At 40.7% G+C, this 15,657-nt stretch overlaps 1 protein-coding gene across 3 annotated transcripts in view; it reads left to right on the top strand.

Annotated features, from left to right (window-relative positions):
* NCAPG2 (non-SMC condensin II complex subunit G2) overlaps positions 1–15,657 on the top strand; it is a 64,155-nt gene that overhangs the window by 12,929 nt on the left and 35,569 nt on the right. For all 3 annotated transcript variants that reach the window (XM_026479236.4, XM_057304397.1, XM_048213074.2), the window contains 5 exons: positions 1,107–1,201; positions 2,727–2,796; positions 5,360–5,446; positions 9,002–9,097; positions 10,122–10,247. In XM_026479236.4, coding sequence (XP_026335021.2) covers positions 1,107–1,201; positions 2,727–2,796; positions 5,360–5,446; positions 9,002–9,097; positions 10,122–10,247 — 474 coding nt within the window. The remainder of the gene's footprint in view (positions 1–1,106; positions 1,202–2,726; positions 2,797–5,359; positions 5,447–9,001; positions 9,098–10,121; positions 10,248–15,657) is intronic.

Raw genomic sequence — 15,657 nt, 5'->3', positions numbered from 1 at the left:
TTGGAAAAGAGGCTGCACCTGAGGCCTGTGCCCTTGGCATCTCCAGGACTGTGGTTGAATGTGAGGAGAGCAAAGTAGCTGAGAGTGGGTTCAGACAAGTCAGCTCTCTTTGTAGTGACTTGTGCATAGTGACTGGTGACCTGCTCCTCAACCTGTGTGTGTAAGTGCAAGTAGGTAGTAAAGACGTAAATATTTGTCTGTGTTAACACTCCCCCCCTTTTTTGGATTGATGTCTTTTGAATTTATGATATCTAAACTTGGTTTCCTAATGAGTCCTTTGGTTAGTTCAGTTTCCAGTCTTTCTGGATAAATGACAAGTATCTTGTGCTGTAATGGCAAGTTACTTGCAGTAAATACTTTTTGTTTTTAACTTGCCTGTTGCAAGCATGAGTACCCTGCTATTTGTATCAAAGTGTGTTGCATTTCTGTGGTTTCCAGAGACAGTAGTGGTGGACTGGTAAGCAGTGGAGAGGTGGTGATATTGTTTGTGGGGAAGTTCTCGGTAGACGTATTTCATATGCTGTATACAGTGTAAGTATGGTATTACTGCTTTTAAGGGTCATGTGTCATCTAATACTATGCATATAAATTAACATGGGGAGTATGTGTATTTGAAAATTCTGGTTTGGCAGATACTTAGCCTCTTAATTTCACAAGTCTTCAGTTTTCTCATTTATAAAAGATGAAATCAGGTGACGTTCAGTTCCACTCCACCCCAAAATGCTAGGTTTTAAGCATTCTTTGATTTTAGCTTATGTAGGTAGAGCCACAATGAAATGTTTGTGGACCATTTAATTTAGCTACTGGGCAGCATGGTACAAGTCTGTGTAATCCTATGGTCGAGCACAGAAGGAGGTCAGTTGTGTCTGCTGCTAGGCCCTCCAGAGGGGAGGTCTTCTTGCCGTTGCCCTGCTCTGCCCAGCTCTGTCACTCCATGGCCCTGACTGCTGTCCTGAGTTACAATTACGTATGCTTCCTTCACCAGGAATAACAGACTTTCATGTTACTGAACATCCAAAGAATTGTTTGTTTTTTAGTTTTTAGTTATCAGGAACTTTTTACTTGGGTGCAATGTCAACATTATATCTTTTTTTTTTTTTTAATAGGGAAGAAGATTTCTTAGTTCTCTCTTCAATTGGAATATAAATTTTATTAAAATGATCCACGATACCATTAAAAACCAGTTACAGGGATTACAAAAGTAAGTATTAAAGGCAATTGATATTTTGTGCTGTCTTTTTTTTTTTTTTTTTTTAAGATTTTATTTATTTATTTGACAGAGAGAGAGACAGCCAGCAAGAGGGAACACAGGCAGGGGGGAGTGGGAGAGGAAGAAGCAGGCTCCCAGCGGAGGAGCCCGACGCGGGGCTCGATCCCAGGACTCCGGGATCACGCCCTGAGCTGAAGGCGGACGCTTAACGACTGAGCCACCCGGGCGCCCCTATTTTGTGCTGTCTCAATCTGATTATGAAATATTCTATTTGACCTGACTCTTAAAGCTATATTAATATATTGGAAGCTTTAAAAATTATCTCTTAGATTATATTATTTGTTATGTACTGTTTTTATTATGTGCTGTTGTTTTTACTATGTATTTATTATGTACTGTCGTATCAATGGATAGTTTTTTTCCTGCTATAGGAAATCATTCTTTTTCAGTAATGACATTGAAATTAAGATTTTAATTTGTGGTCGTTCTTTAAATAGTAAAATTATTTACCAGTTAAATCTTAGCCTCAGTCGCAGTAAATTCCATGTCCCCAGGACTTCTGATACCATTCGAATGTAATGTCTACTTTCCAGTTTACTGTGGACTGAGCTATGTGGTTTGGTGGGAAGAGTCCTTCAGGGTAAGAGTCTAGGGTGCGCTCACAAGCCTGAGCTCCCAGCCTCTTGGAACCTCACAGTCAGCTGGAGCTATCATGGTGAATGAACGTTTGCTGTTTGCCAGGTATAGGGCTCAGTGCTTCATCTGCCCTGCAGCTGCGTACTTAGTGTGCATTTCCAAATGGAATCCTTCAACTCTTGAGGTGGGCTTGTTTGCTGAGTTTCCCTGTCAGGTAGCTAGCTCTGGTTAAGTACTGAGCTGAGATTTGAATCTGAATCCCTATGACACAGCTCCTGCTATTTGCTAGAATGCTTTCTCTTCGTGTTTCCTCACTGGCAAAATATTTGGGTTAAACCAGTAGATTTCTAAACTGATTCTAAAAGTCAACTCTGGTATTTTAGAGAATTAGTAGTCTGGAAAGTCCAAAATTGATTCCCAAGTCAAAATTGTATTTATAAATATAAACATTTTTTTACTCAAGAATTTGGTTCTCAGCTTATGTTCTCATAATTTCACAGAAAATAGTCAAGTTCCAGGGAAACCTTGACTGAGAAGGAAGAAAATCGTTTGATATTCAGTTCCCCTTCTCAAAATTTCTTCCTTTTTCTGCTTCCTGCTCCAGGTAGATAACCTGTCTCCCTAGGTGCTTGGCAGAACACTAGCGGAGTTTCTCCTTCTCGGGGGTAGGAGGGAGCCTGAACTGACACACGTTATGAGTGTGATTGTTTGGGGGCCCCTGGCCGGCTCTCGGAAGAGCGTGCCCCTCCTGATCTCGGGGTCATGAGTTTGAGTCCACGTTGGGTATAGAGATTACTTAAAAAAACAAAAACAAACAAACAAAAAAAACTTTAAAAAAAAGTGTAATGGTACTTGCATTAACTTTTTTTCCCCCCCATAGATCTTTGATGGTACACGTTGCAGAAATTTATTTCAGAGCTTGGAAAAAGGCCTCAGGGAAAATATTGGAGGTATTTTCTTTTCATTTTATTAAATGTTAACATTTATTTTTGTTGTATTCTAGTTACTAAATAAGTCATCATGTTAGTCATTTAAAAACTGTGTTGATGCTCTTTGTCAAAATGAAGCCAGATAATGAGACTCCATGGGACAGAGACTTCACTCTCATTCCCATAAATTTTCACACTCAGTCACAGACCCAGGATTCCTGCCACTCATTGAGATTTTCCGCGTATCATTTTGGTAGCTTTATTAGACCTGTGCCGTCCAGCCGTGCACTGGGAATGTGTCCAGTGTAAGTTGAGACGTGCTGTGTGAGAAACACACCAGATTCTGAAGACATAGTGGAGAAAGAAGAATGTAAAATATCTATCAATGTGTTTTTAAAATATTGCTTGCATGTTGAAGTGATAATGTTTTGGCTATATTGGGCTGAACAAAATATATTACTAAACTAATTTTACCTATTTCTTTTGTTGTTGTTTTTAACGTTGTTACTAGAAAATTTAAAATTGCATTTGTGGTTAGCATTCTGTTTTTTTGCTGGGCTGTGCTGCTCTGGAACCTCAAACTACCTCTTATCTGTTAGTTATATTATTTTTGAGAATGTAAAGACATTCATCTTGAATATGGCTAACCTTGAATGGCCATGTAATGTCTGCATTATGAAGATGTGGCTGTATAATTCACAATCACAATAAGACTCAAAGGACCTTTTGTAAAAATATCAAAAGAAAGTGTTTTTGTCTGATATCCTTTATGTTTTCCTCATACTATGTTCTCAAATGTGTTTTCTTTCCAAGAGTAAAATTTTTACTCTAAGTTGAAGAGGGGTCTTTGCTCTTCAGGGAGCAGGCCCTGAGCTGGTGGGTCAGGGAGTGCTTTACTGATGTCTGGAGCTTCCTTCTGTCCACTGTGCTTCTGTGCAGCTGAAGCTTGGTTTATCACTGACTTCCACTTCTAGAAGATAAAACTTGATTGCTCATATCCCCTGCTGACAATATCTACGATCATCTTGCAGTGTAAAATTTTTTGGAGGAAAGGGCAAAATCACGACATTGCTTTGCATTTCTGCGTTGTTTTATTGCATGACACGTGTTCGCAGGAAAGAATATTTGTCCCCCTTTTCTCCAATAGTGGTTTTAAAAATAGATGTTTGTAGGGGTGCCTGGCTGGCTCTGTCGGTGGAGTGTGCAATTCTTGATGTCTAATTGTGGGTTTGAGCCCCACATTGGGTGTAGAGATCATTAAAAATAAAGCCCAATTTAAAAAAAATGGGTGTTAGTAGTTAAAAACATAACTGATTGAATCTGTACCAAATTAGTGCCAGCACTTTGTACTTCTCAGGCTCTCTGCTTTCCCCCTTCCTCCCTCCCTTCAGATTTTTAAAGCAAGATCCAAATATAACATCTCATATCTATATACTTAAGTATGCATCGCTAAGGAATATGGTTATACAATGCCATTAACATACTTAACAAAATTAACAATTTCTGGGTATTTTTGAAAATATTTAAATTTCCCTGCTTTGTTTCAAAGATGTGTTTTTATAGGTTTTTTTTTTTTTTTTTTTTTTTTTTTTTTGGAATCAGGATCCATTAAGTCTCCTATGGCATTTGTTACGTCATTTAACTCTCTTAGAGCATTCCTCCCCAGCTCCTTTTCTGTTTTTAAAACTTGTGCCATTCATGGATATGTTGAAGAAACTGGGTCAGTTGTCCTGTAGAATGTCCATATTCTGGTAGTTAACTCTAAAGGTTCAACTTTTGTGGCACAAATACTCAGTAGGTAGTGCCGCGTACCCCATTTCATCACAAGTCAGTGTGTGGTTCCCCACGTGTAGTGATGCTGCGATTTCTTAGTGGCTTCAGGTGAAGGAAGTATTTTCAGAGATAATGAAGGAGGCTAATAGCAATAGCAGGCTTTCCTTGTGTCCTTCCCTAAAGCCGTGGGACCCCAGGGGCGGAGTATAGGGTAACAGACCAGAGGGTCCACTGGGGATTTGGGCTGCTCTCAGTGGTTGGCTCTGCCTCCTTTGCCCAGCTCTGGAGGTCTGTAGGTGTTGTGGGCTAACCAAAGAGCTACCCACACCTACACCCCAACCCTGCCCCTCCACATGGAAGCCCTGAAAGAGCTTGTTTCAGTCACTTTGGAGTCCTGGCCCGCACCTTAAAGGTAGTTCAGCGTCAGCTCTGGGGAAGCTCTTGGAACAGATCCAGTCTCTGAGGTCCTCTGGGTCAGGATGACTCAGAAGAGAGGCCCCTCAGGCCATGCTCAGTCCCTGAGCCATGTGGCTTGAACTAGCCTCAGGTGGTAGGGAGAAGCTTGCTGTGCCATCTAGCACAGATTTGGTATTTCATCAAATAAGATAGAAGAAGCTAAAGGAATATCAAAACTAAAGGGATTGTAAGAGGTATAGATTTAAAGTGGGAAAGCTCTGAGCAGGGGATCCTGGTGCTTTCCCTCATGAAGTAGAAGATGAACAGAGCCGACTCCAGCGGCTGTGCTGCTTGTCCTGTCATCTGTTGGAGCACACACGCGCACTGAGTGCTAACATTGTGCTTGCCATTCCAGACGATCGAAAACGGGTGCATCCAGGACTTCATGCACCACGGGATCCACCTTCCGCGCAGGTCTCCAGTGCACTCCAGGGTGCGCGAGGTGAGCCAGGCACTTGCCACACCAGGCACAGGTTTTTTAGATAATGTCTCAGCTTCTTTGTTTTTAGATTATTGTTTTTGTTAAATTTAAAAATTAAGTTAACCCCTCACAGGCATCGCCTTAAAGAGTTTCCTCAGAATCTTGATGTTTGGTATCTGGCAGTTTTAACTAGGAGAAGAAAAGTATGTTGTTAAGAGAGTCAGAACTTTGTTCAAATAATCTTTGCATTCTTTGACATGAAAATAAATGTCCAGAATCATTACTAACTGCTACTACCACTTTTTCAGAAAAGAATATTCGAGATTATTTTTATTGTTTGCTTTCATACATTAAATTTTCATTTTGATATTTTGTAAACCAAATGGAATAAGTGTTTGGGTAGTTTCTTTTGATATTAAGGATTTTTTTTTTTTTAAGATTTTATTTATTTATTTGACGGAGACAGACAGCCAGCGAGAGAGAACACAAGCAGGGGGAGTGGGAGAGGAAGAAGCAGGCTTCCAGCGGAGGAGCCTGATGTGGGGCTCGATCCCGGAACGCCGGGATCACTCCCTGAGCCGAAGGCAGACGCTTAACGACTGCGCCACCCAGGCGCCCCAAGGATTTTGTTTTTATTTTTTTATTTTTTATTTTTTTTTTAAAGATTTTATTTATTTATTCGACAGAGATAGAGACAGCCAGCGAGAGAGGGAACACAAGCAGGCGGAGTGGGAGAGGAAGAAGCAGGCTCATAGCAGAAGAGCCTGATGTGGGGCTGGATCCCAGATCGCTGGGATCACGCCCTGAGCCGAAGGCAGACGCTTAACCGCTGTGCCACCCAGGCGCCCCAAGGATTTTGTTTTTAAAAGCTAATCTCAGCGGTGCCTGGCTGGCTCAGTCAGTAGAACACGCAACTCTCGATTGCAGGGTTGTGAGTTTGAGCCCCACATGTGGCGTAGAATTTACTTAAAATAAAAATTTTTAAAAAACTAGTCTCGGAATTTAGATATGAATTTTATACTTCTGTTGTAAATGATCTGACTAAGGCTTTATTATCAGTGTCATAATGACACTGTTAGGTGTTTGATAATCATAATGACCTCGGCAGGAGGAATTGGAAAATGTGGTCTGTTTAGGAACAAGATCAGTGTCCTAAACCAGGAGTGATGCCTTGTGTGTTTGCTGTTAATTTTGGCAACCGTACATTAAGAAGCTAAATGAACAAAGACTATCTCTTTACTTTCTTATATAGTGAAATTATTATTTGTAGAGTGTAAATATACTAATTAAGCTTGAAAGGATAAGAAGATATTTCTTTACATTATTGATACTTTAGTTTTAGTTATCCAAAGATAAAAAAACCCAGAGATAAATATATCCAGTTGTCACCCGCCCCCCCACCTCCAAAGACACAGAATCCTAGTATGGCTTCATTAAGGTGTAGGTCAGCTTGGGTCATTTATTTGGTGTTTCGGATTCTATTTCGTCATGAAGAATGGCAGCATGTTAAACTGGATAAGTTTGTGACATAATCGCTTCCAAGAAGGCACCAAATAACTAAAGACTTTTTTTCCCCAAGATTTTTTCATACTTGGTTTTCTGCTCTGGTAGTCTGAGTAATTAAAATATTTGAAGTATAGATATCACTGTTTGGTAAAACTATGGGAAAATACAAAGAATTAAAAGGAAGAATATTAAATTTCACTTGTTGAATGCAGTATATTCCTGGACTCTAATTCTTATCAATGCTTATAACACATTGTAGCTTCTTCCTCAAATCCCTTTTTTGGTAAACATCACATTTGTATGATAAATTATTTTGACCAATATGTTGAAAGAAGCTTTAAGAAATGCTTCAGATGTTATTTGAAAGTAAAAATCCCCATACCGTTGATGAAAATCTAACATTAGTTACTTGTAATGGTTGCCCAACTCTGCGAATATACTAAAGCCCACTGAATTGTATACTTTAAAAGAGTGACTTTTAGGGTATGAGATTTGTAACTCGATAAAGCTGTTTAAAAATCTTTCTGTAAAGGAGCACGTGGGTGGCTCAGTCAGTTGAGCATCTGACTCTTGGTCTTAGCTCTTGATCTTACGGTTGTGGATTCAAGCCCCATGTTGGGCTCCACAGTGGGCGTGGAGCCTACTTAAAAATAAATTAATTAATTAATAAAAATAAAATCTTTCTGGGGCACCTGGGTGGCTCAGTCAGTTAAGCGTCTGCCTTCTGTTCAGGTCCTGATCCCAGGAAGCTGGGATCGGGCCTGCATTGGGCTCCCTGCTCAAAGGGTAGCCTGCTTCTCCTTCCTCTGCTGCTCCCTCTGCTGCTCCCCCTGCTTGTGTTGTGCTCTCTTGCTCTCTCTCAAATAAATGAATCTTAAAAAAAAAAAAAAAAAATCTTTCTGTAAAGTGAGTATACCATCGATAGATACCAAAACTTGATGGTATTGTACACACACACAAACTATAGTCTAATATCACTTAATCACCATCAATAAAAATTCTCAAATAAAGAATTCTCAATCAGAAGAAATAATCCCCAGGGGCGCCTGGGTAGCGCAGTCATTAAGCGTCTGCCTTTGGCTCAGGGCGTGATCCCAGCGTTCTGGGATTAAGCCCCACATCAAGCTCCTCTGCTGGGAGCCTGCTTCTTCCTCTCCCACTTCCCCCAGCTTGTGTTCCCTTTCTCGCTGGCTGTCTCTCTGTCAAGTAAATGGATAAAATCTTTTAAAAAAAAAAAAAAAGAAGAAGAAGAAGAAGAAGAAATAATCCCCAGACTGTAGTTCTTTTAGGGTAAAGTTGATTCAGGTTCACTTAAAGTATAATCTGTTGTTGGATAACCTGCTTTATTTTTACTTTCCACTTTTCACTAATAAAATTTTAGTTCCAAGAGTGGTGAATTAAGAAAGTAAGGCAAAACTGGTTGTTGCTAGAGATAGGAGTCTGAAGAGTTGCAAGAAGATTCTGGCTGGTGAAGAGGGCAGTAAGAAAAGGACAAAGGAGTGGAAGCTGAGCGCACAGCGCATTCTCCTGATTGTTCATAAGCTTGGGGAGGATCGATACCTAAGTTAAGCTGGTACTGTGAAGGGCCACTGAGCAATGACACCCTTTTGGAGACATAGGCATGTTTCAGATGCTCCTCATAGTTTCTTTCAACCAAAGAGACTTACAGCCAGCTCATTTTGGAACCAGAAGGGGCTGTAGAGACCATTCAGGCTGACTCCTTTATACACCTTTTCCACTTCACCCTGAAGGTCAGAGGTCTCAGTGCACTTGTTTTGAGGTTGACTGTTGGTAGAAGAGTAGAAACTATAACCCACACCTTTTATAACCCAAGGTCATTGATCTTTATTTCTGCCATAGGCTTCTTTCATGTGATTTCTATCATGTGTTTAGTACTGTCAGTATATCTATCATTGTGTCTTCTCTTAGGAAAGAATTGTCAAGACTTGTGAAGCAGGAGGGTCTGTTTTGGTGGAGAGGACAACTTGCCCTCTCTCTTCAAAGTAGGATCCTTAAATGCTCTTTTTAAAAACAACATTACCTTTCTTTTCTTCTTTTCTTGGCTCTTAGGTGCTGTGTTATTTTCATCATCAAAAAAAAGTTCGTCAGGGAGTGGAAGAGATGCTTTACAGATTATATAAACCCATCCTTTGGAGAGGACTAAAGGTACAGCTCTTAAATACTCCTTCCATGTTAAGAACGTGCTAATTATGGTTTTGAATTTATTGTGCTCTAATTCAGAATTGTGATAAGGCAGTATAAATAAGACTGGAAGCTGGGGGCTTTGTGAAATTTTGGGATAAATGTTTTATTTTATTAAAAACATTTTTAGGCCTATTAGACTGGGAATCTGAATTGGTTTAGCGCTGACTGCCCAGTGGGAAGGGGGTTACGTGCCATGTAAGCCAGCAGAGGCATTGGGGGTCTGCATAGCTGAGCTGGTCCATCCTGGCCCTCTGGACCTTCTGCTGATGACAGACACAAGGTGACTACCTTCCAGGGGTGCTAGAATGAACATGAGTAATTTTCATCATGGTAAACCTAGTATTGGGAGAGAGAGAGTCAGTATTTCTTAGTGACATAAGGTGGACTTCGAGGCGAGGAATCGGGTCTTTATTTTTTTTTTTTAATTTTTTATTTTTTATTTTATTTATTTATTTATATATTTATTTTAGAGAGAGAGAGTGTGTGGGGGAAGGGGCAGAGGAAGAGAATCTCAAGCAGACTCCCCGCTGAGTGGGGAGCCTGACCTGGGTCTCAGTCTCATGACCCATGAGATTATGACCTCAGCCAAAAGCAAGAGTCAGAGGCTTAACCAATTGTGCCACACAGGTGCCCCCAAAACAGGTGGTTTGTACTCTCTCTCTTTTTTTTAAGTAGGCTCCATGCATGGAGCCCAATGTGAGGCTTGAACTTGTGACCCAGAGATCAAGACCTGAGCTGAGATCAAGAGTCACATGTTAACCGACTGAGCTACTCAGGTGCCCCTGAGTCTTTTAATATCCGTCATTACTGAGCCAGGAATTTAGCTCACAGAAGGTCTCCTTAGTTTGGTCAGTTAAAAAATTGATTGTCTTTAATTTATAAGTACGTCTGTATTTAGATCCTTCGAAGCATTATTTAGGAAATCTACACTGAAGCCTTTGAATGTTTGCTCCTTGGATTCTGAAACACTCTTTCCTTATTCCAGGCCCGAAACTCTGAAGTCCGGTCAAATGCTGCCCTGTTGTTCATTGAAGCATTTCCTATTAGGGATCCAAATTTCAATGCTATTGAAATGGATAGTGAAATTCAGAAACAGTTTGAAGAACTCTACGTACGTATTGCGTGTGGCTGAGTCCCCTACGGGGTCAGCTCCTTCTGGGCCTGGTGTGGGTCCTGGTTTCCCCCTGTAACTCCCTGGGTGCTGCCCTCTAAGGCAGGCTTTCCAAATCTTGACATTCCTGTGTTCCCCCTGGTGCCTTCTGTGACAACGTGGACCCAATAGTGTTTTATTCTTTTTGTCTTTGTCACCTTTGGAACATCTAATTATTTATTACTCTATATAGTTGTAAAGGTTTTACATGTATTCTTGTCTACCCAGCATGGAGGCAGTATGACATGTGGTTATAGTAGGTTTGATTCCACTTCTCTATAGCTGTATAACTTTGGGCAAGTCGCTAACTTTTCTGTGTTTTTATCTGATTTGGTGATGTTGGTATGGCCTGCTCTAAAGTTGTGGAGTAGTGTAGATGAACAAACACTGGTGATGCTTAAGGCAAGCCTGTAAATAATGCCTGTTGCAATAGATTTTTCAAATGAGACATGAGAACATTAGGATGCCACATTTATTTCCAAGGGTACTGTGGGGATTTTTTTCATCTAGTTCGAAAGTGCTAGACTCTGCTTATTTCTCTGCATACCCTTACATTTTCAGGCTTCCTAACACAAGCTAAAAAATACTATTTATTGCCCTAGTTAGTAGAATAAAATTTTAGGAAGTGATAGCAAAAATGCCATGATGAAGATGGTTACCCACGGCATTCCTAAAATACTTCCTTTTGTTTGTTAAGTTTCAGGAATTTTTTTTTTTTTTTTTTTTGAGAGAGAGAGAGGGACCACAAGTGTGGGGGGCGGTGAGCAAAGGGAGGCAGAGAAGCAGACTCCCTGCTGAGCGTGGAGCCCTATGCAGGGCTCAGTTTCAGGACCCTGAGATCATGACCCAAGCCAAAGTCGGACACGTAACCGACTGAGCCGCCCTGGTGCCCCTGTTGGTTTTTTTATTTGATGACAAATCTCAGACATGCAGCAAGTTGAAATAATAGTATAACGACTATGTGTAGACTTAGTTCTTTATATGTACATACATATACACGTGTGCGTATACATACATACACACCTATATGCTGACACACACGCACCTAAAATGAAGTCATTAGTATTTTGCTCTAAGTGCCTTATCCACATGTATATTTACCTAAAATTCCCCTTGAGAATCATTGATTTTGTGGTGCTAATGTTGGTGGGCAAATCAAAACTAGATTTTGGTAGTTTTTTGCTCTTTTTTCTTTTAATTAAGATTTTACTTATTTATTTGAGAGAGAGAGAGTATGAGCCAGGGGAGGGGCAGAGGGAGAAGGAGAAGCAGAATCCCTGCTGAGCAGGGAGCCTGACTCGGGGCTTGATCCCAGGACTGAGATCATGACCTGAACTGAAGTCAGACACTTAATCGACTGAGCCACGCAGGCACCCCAGTGTTTGCTCTTTTTAACCTGGGTGTCCAAATCTATGAACCCCTGTTCTTTTTAAATGTGCAGGTGTCTGCCTTGGATGTGGTGTTGGAGTGTGTGCTGTGTCTTATATCGTACCTGCCGCTTTACAGATTCACAGTGTGTGCGTGGGCCTCCGGCTCCTGAGCAGAACACTTAGGAGCGGTCCTCTGTGGATGTCCTACTGGGGACCTCCTTAGCCTGACTGACAGTGACTGAGAGCATGGAGTCACACATTTTGTGTTATGTCCCGCTTCCCACGTAATAAGTCTGGTCTTGATCAACTTACTTAACCTCTTTAGTCCTGTTTCTTCTTTAAAACTGGAAGTAATATTCTGTAGGATTGTGATAAGGTCTCAATGAAAAATTATATATAAAACATTTAGCTCAATCCCTAGCATTAAGATGACAGTGGTTATAGGTGAAGGGGATTAGGAGTGCACTTATCTTTATAAGTATTGAGTAATATGTAGAATTGTTGAATCACTAAATTGTACACCTGATAAAAATATAGCACTGTGTTAACTACATCTGAATTAAAATTTAAAAAATATTAGGTAAAAAAATGACAGCACTTATTACTACTGTCCATAGGAACATTAAAAAATACGTAAAGTGATGCGATTATGTGATATAATATTAGGAACATATTAGTGAATCCTGTGTCTCTTGTACTAGAAACTGAAATGAATTTCTAGCGGTGAGTTTACTACTAATTTACTAGATGAAAGATGTGTAGGGAGCCGTTGGTGTCTTAGAGATATGGATGCTGTCAAATGCTTGGTACCTTGGATATTAGAATATTGGCTAATGGATGGTGTAACTCTATCTCTTTCTATTCCATTAAAAATCTCTTATATTGTAAATTGAAGAAATCTTACTGTGAGAACATCATAGTTGGTAGAAATATTGTGTGAATAAAAATGTTACCATGCTACGAAGTTTCATGTAATTTTAGCAAATGTGTAATATGGACATGTTAATAAATTTAAGAGGCGGGACCTATGAAATAATTGTTTTACAGTGAAAAATAAATTATACAAAGGAATGGCAAATTCTTTTTTTTTTTTTTATTAATAATGATTTTTTATTATATTATGTTAGTCACCATACAGTACATCCCCGGTTTTCGATATAAGGCTCGATGATTCATTAGTTGTGTATAACACCCAGTGCACCATGCAATACGTGCCCTCCTTACTACCCATCACCGGTCTATCCCATTCCCCCACCCCCCTCCCCTCTGTAGCCCTCAGTTTGTTTCTCATAGTCCATAGTCTCTCATGTTTCATTCCCCCTTCTGATTACCCCCCCTTTCTTTATCCCTTTCTTCCCCTACTGATCATTCTAGTTCTTATGTTCCATAGATGAGAGAAATCATATGATAGTTGTCTTTCTCTGCTTGACTTATTTCACTAAGCATTATCTCCTCCAGTGCCGTCCATGTTGTAGCAAATGTTGAGAACTCATTCTTTCTGATGGCTGAGTAATATTCCATTGTATATATGGACCACAACTTCTTAATCCAGTCATCTGTTGCGGGGCATCTCGGCTCCTTCCACGATTTAGCTATTGTGGACATTGCTGCTATGAACATTGAGGTGCATATGGAGGAATGGCAAATTCTTATTTGAGAAAGCACGTAAAAGAAATGCCAAATCTTTGTTAGATTTTAAGGAATAGACCATATTAAGACTGGTAAGTGGGTTGTGGTTTTGCACAGAGGACAGGGCTTGTCAGCAGATCGGGTTCTCCTTGGGTTCTGTGGCTGAGGGACAGGCAGACCAGTGACCCCAAGGTGACCAGATGGGGAGGGGCCTCCCCTCTTGGTGGCTTTCTCTCCTTTTTTTTTTCCTCTGTAGAGATGTTTGAGTTATTGCTGGCTTTTCTGAGCTCCTCTGTTCCCTTCAGGCCTTTTTTGAGAGCTCTTCCCTGGCAGGTGGTTTACTGTGGGAACAAATGCATGGAGCTCTCAGTAGCCCTGGTACCATCCGTGTTCATGACCCCAGGTTTGGGCAAGTCTGAGCTCTGGAAGGGTATAGGAATGTCTGGGTCACAACCTTTTCTGCTCTTCTTTCCATGCAATCTATTCTTACTCAGTTTCCTGCTTGTAGAAATCCCTCATTTTAGGGGCACCTGGGTGGCTCAGTTGGTTAAGCGTCTGCCTTCGGCTCAGGTCATGATCTCGGGGTCCTGGGATTGAGCCCCATGTCAGGCTCTCTGCTCAGCAGGGAATCTGCTTCTCCCTCTCCCTCTGTGCTCTTTCTTTCTTAAATAAATAAATACAATCTTAAAAAAAAAATCCCTCATTTCCAATGTTGCTATCAATACTACTTTGTCATTTTGGTCAGATTTTGGGGAGGAGAGGAAGTAAGTGCTTATTCATCCTGACTTGAAGGCTTTTTCCCTCCTAAATACAGAGTAAGAATTATTTGTGCTCTTTTTTTTTTTTTTTTTAAAGATTTTATTTATTTATGTGACAGAGAGACAGCCAGCGAGTGAGGGAACACAGCAGGGGAGAGGGAGAGGAAGAAGCAGGCTCCCAGCCGAGGAGCCCGATGTGGGACTCGACCCCGGAACGCCAGGATCACGCCCTGAGCCGAAGGCAGACGCTTAATGACTGCGCTACCCAGGCGCCCCTATTTGTGTTCTTAAACTTATATAATAGAAAAATTTGCACATGGAGAGCCTAGGATAATGAACCCCTATGTACCTATAACCCAGTTTCAGTATTTACTGACCCAGGTCTAATCTATTTCTTCTTTTCTTGTTTTGAAGCAGATCTGAGATATCATCATTTTAACTCTAAATACTTCAGTAGGAATTGCTAAAACATAGTGATTTTTTTTATTTTTATTTATTTTATTTTTTTATTTTTTATTTTTTTAAAGATTTTATTTATTTATCTGACAGAGACAGACAGCCAGCGAGAGAGAACACAAGCAGAGGGAGTGGGAGAGGAAGAAGCAGGCTTCCAGCGGAGGAGCCTGATGTGGGGCTCGATCCCGCAACACCGGGATCACGCCCTGAGCTGAAGGCAGATGCCCAACGACTGCGCCACCCAGGCGCCCCTAAAACATAGTGATCTTTTTTAAAAGCATAATCATACCATCATTACGATTAAAGAAAGATGAAAAAATTCCTTAATGCTATCAAATATTGGGTAATTTATTTTTTTTAAAACACTTAAAATTTTTTAATTTTTATTTTAAGTAAACTCTATGCCACACATGGGGTTTGAACTCACAACCCTGAGATCAAGAGTCACACGCTCCCCCGACTGAGCCAGCCAGGCATCCCTGGGTCATTGTTTTTGAGTGATATTTCAATGACACTTTTCCCTGTTTTGTGTGAATCTGTCTAAATAAGACCCATGCATGTGATCAGCCAATATATTGATAAGACCCTGTCCAATAGTCTCAATCTCTCTCTTTTTTGCTTACTATTTTTGTTGTTGAAGAAGCCAAATTATTCTTTTGTTTCTTGCATTCTGGGTTTTTTTTTTTAAGATTTATTTATTTACTTGAGAGAGAGTGCGCGTGAGTGAGAGAGCAGGAGGCAGGGAGGCAGAGGGAGAAGTGGGCTCCCTGCTCAGCAGGGACTCGATCCCAGGACTCCCAAGATCGTGACCTGAGCCGAAGACAGACACTCAACTGACTGAGCCACCCAGGCCCTGCATTCTGGGTTTTACAGAACATACTCCTGTGGTGGTGTTACTATGTTCCTTTGCCTTTTGTATTTCCTGAATATCAATAGGTGTAGAGATGATCAGTTATTTTTGTGGGGACTTTGTTTGTTGTGTCTGATGCTTCATGGAGCTGTTGTGTACTTCCATCCAGAAATGTACAACATCTTGTTTCTTTTTGTATTTTTAAAGAAGGTGGGGAGGGAGGAGGAGGGGAGGGGCAGAGAGAGAGAGAGAGAGAATCTTAAGCAGGCTCTGCACCCAGTGTGGAGCCTGACACAGGGCTTGATTTC

Source organism: Ursus arctos, unplaced genomic scaffold (genome assembly GCF_023065955.2).
Source record: "Ursus arctos isolate Adak ecotype North America unplaced genomic scaffold, UrsArc2.0 scaffold_3, whole genome shotgun sequence".
Taxonomy (NCBI): domain Eukaryota; kingdom Metazoa; phylum Chordata; class Mammalia; order Carnivora; family Ursidae; genus Ursus; species Ursus arctos.
The sequence above is the reverse complement of the archived record's forward strand: the minus strand, read 5'-3'. Positions and strand labels throughout refer to the sequence as shown.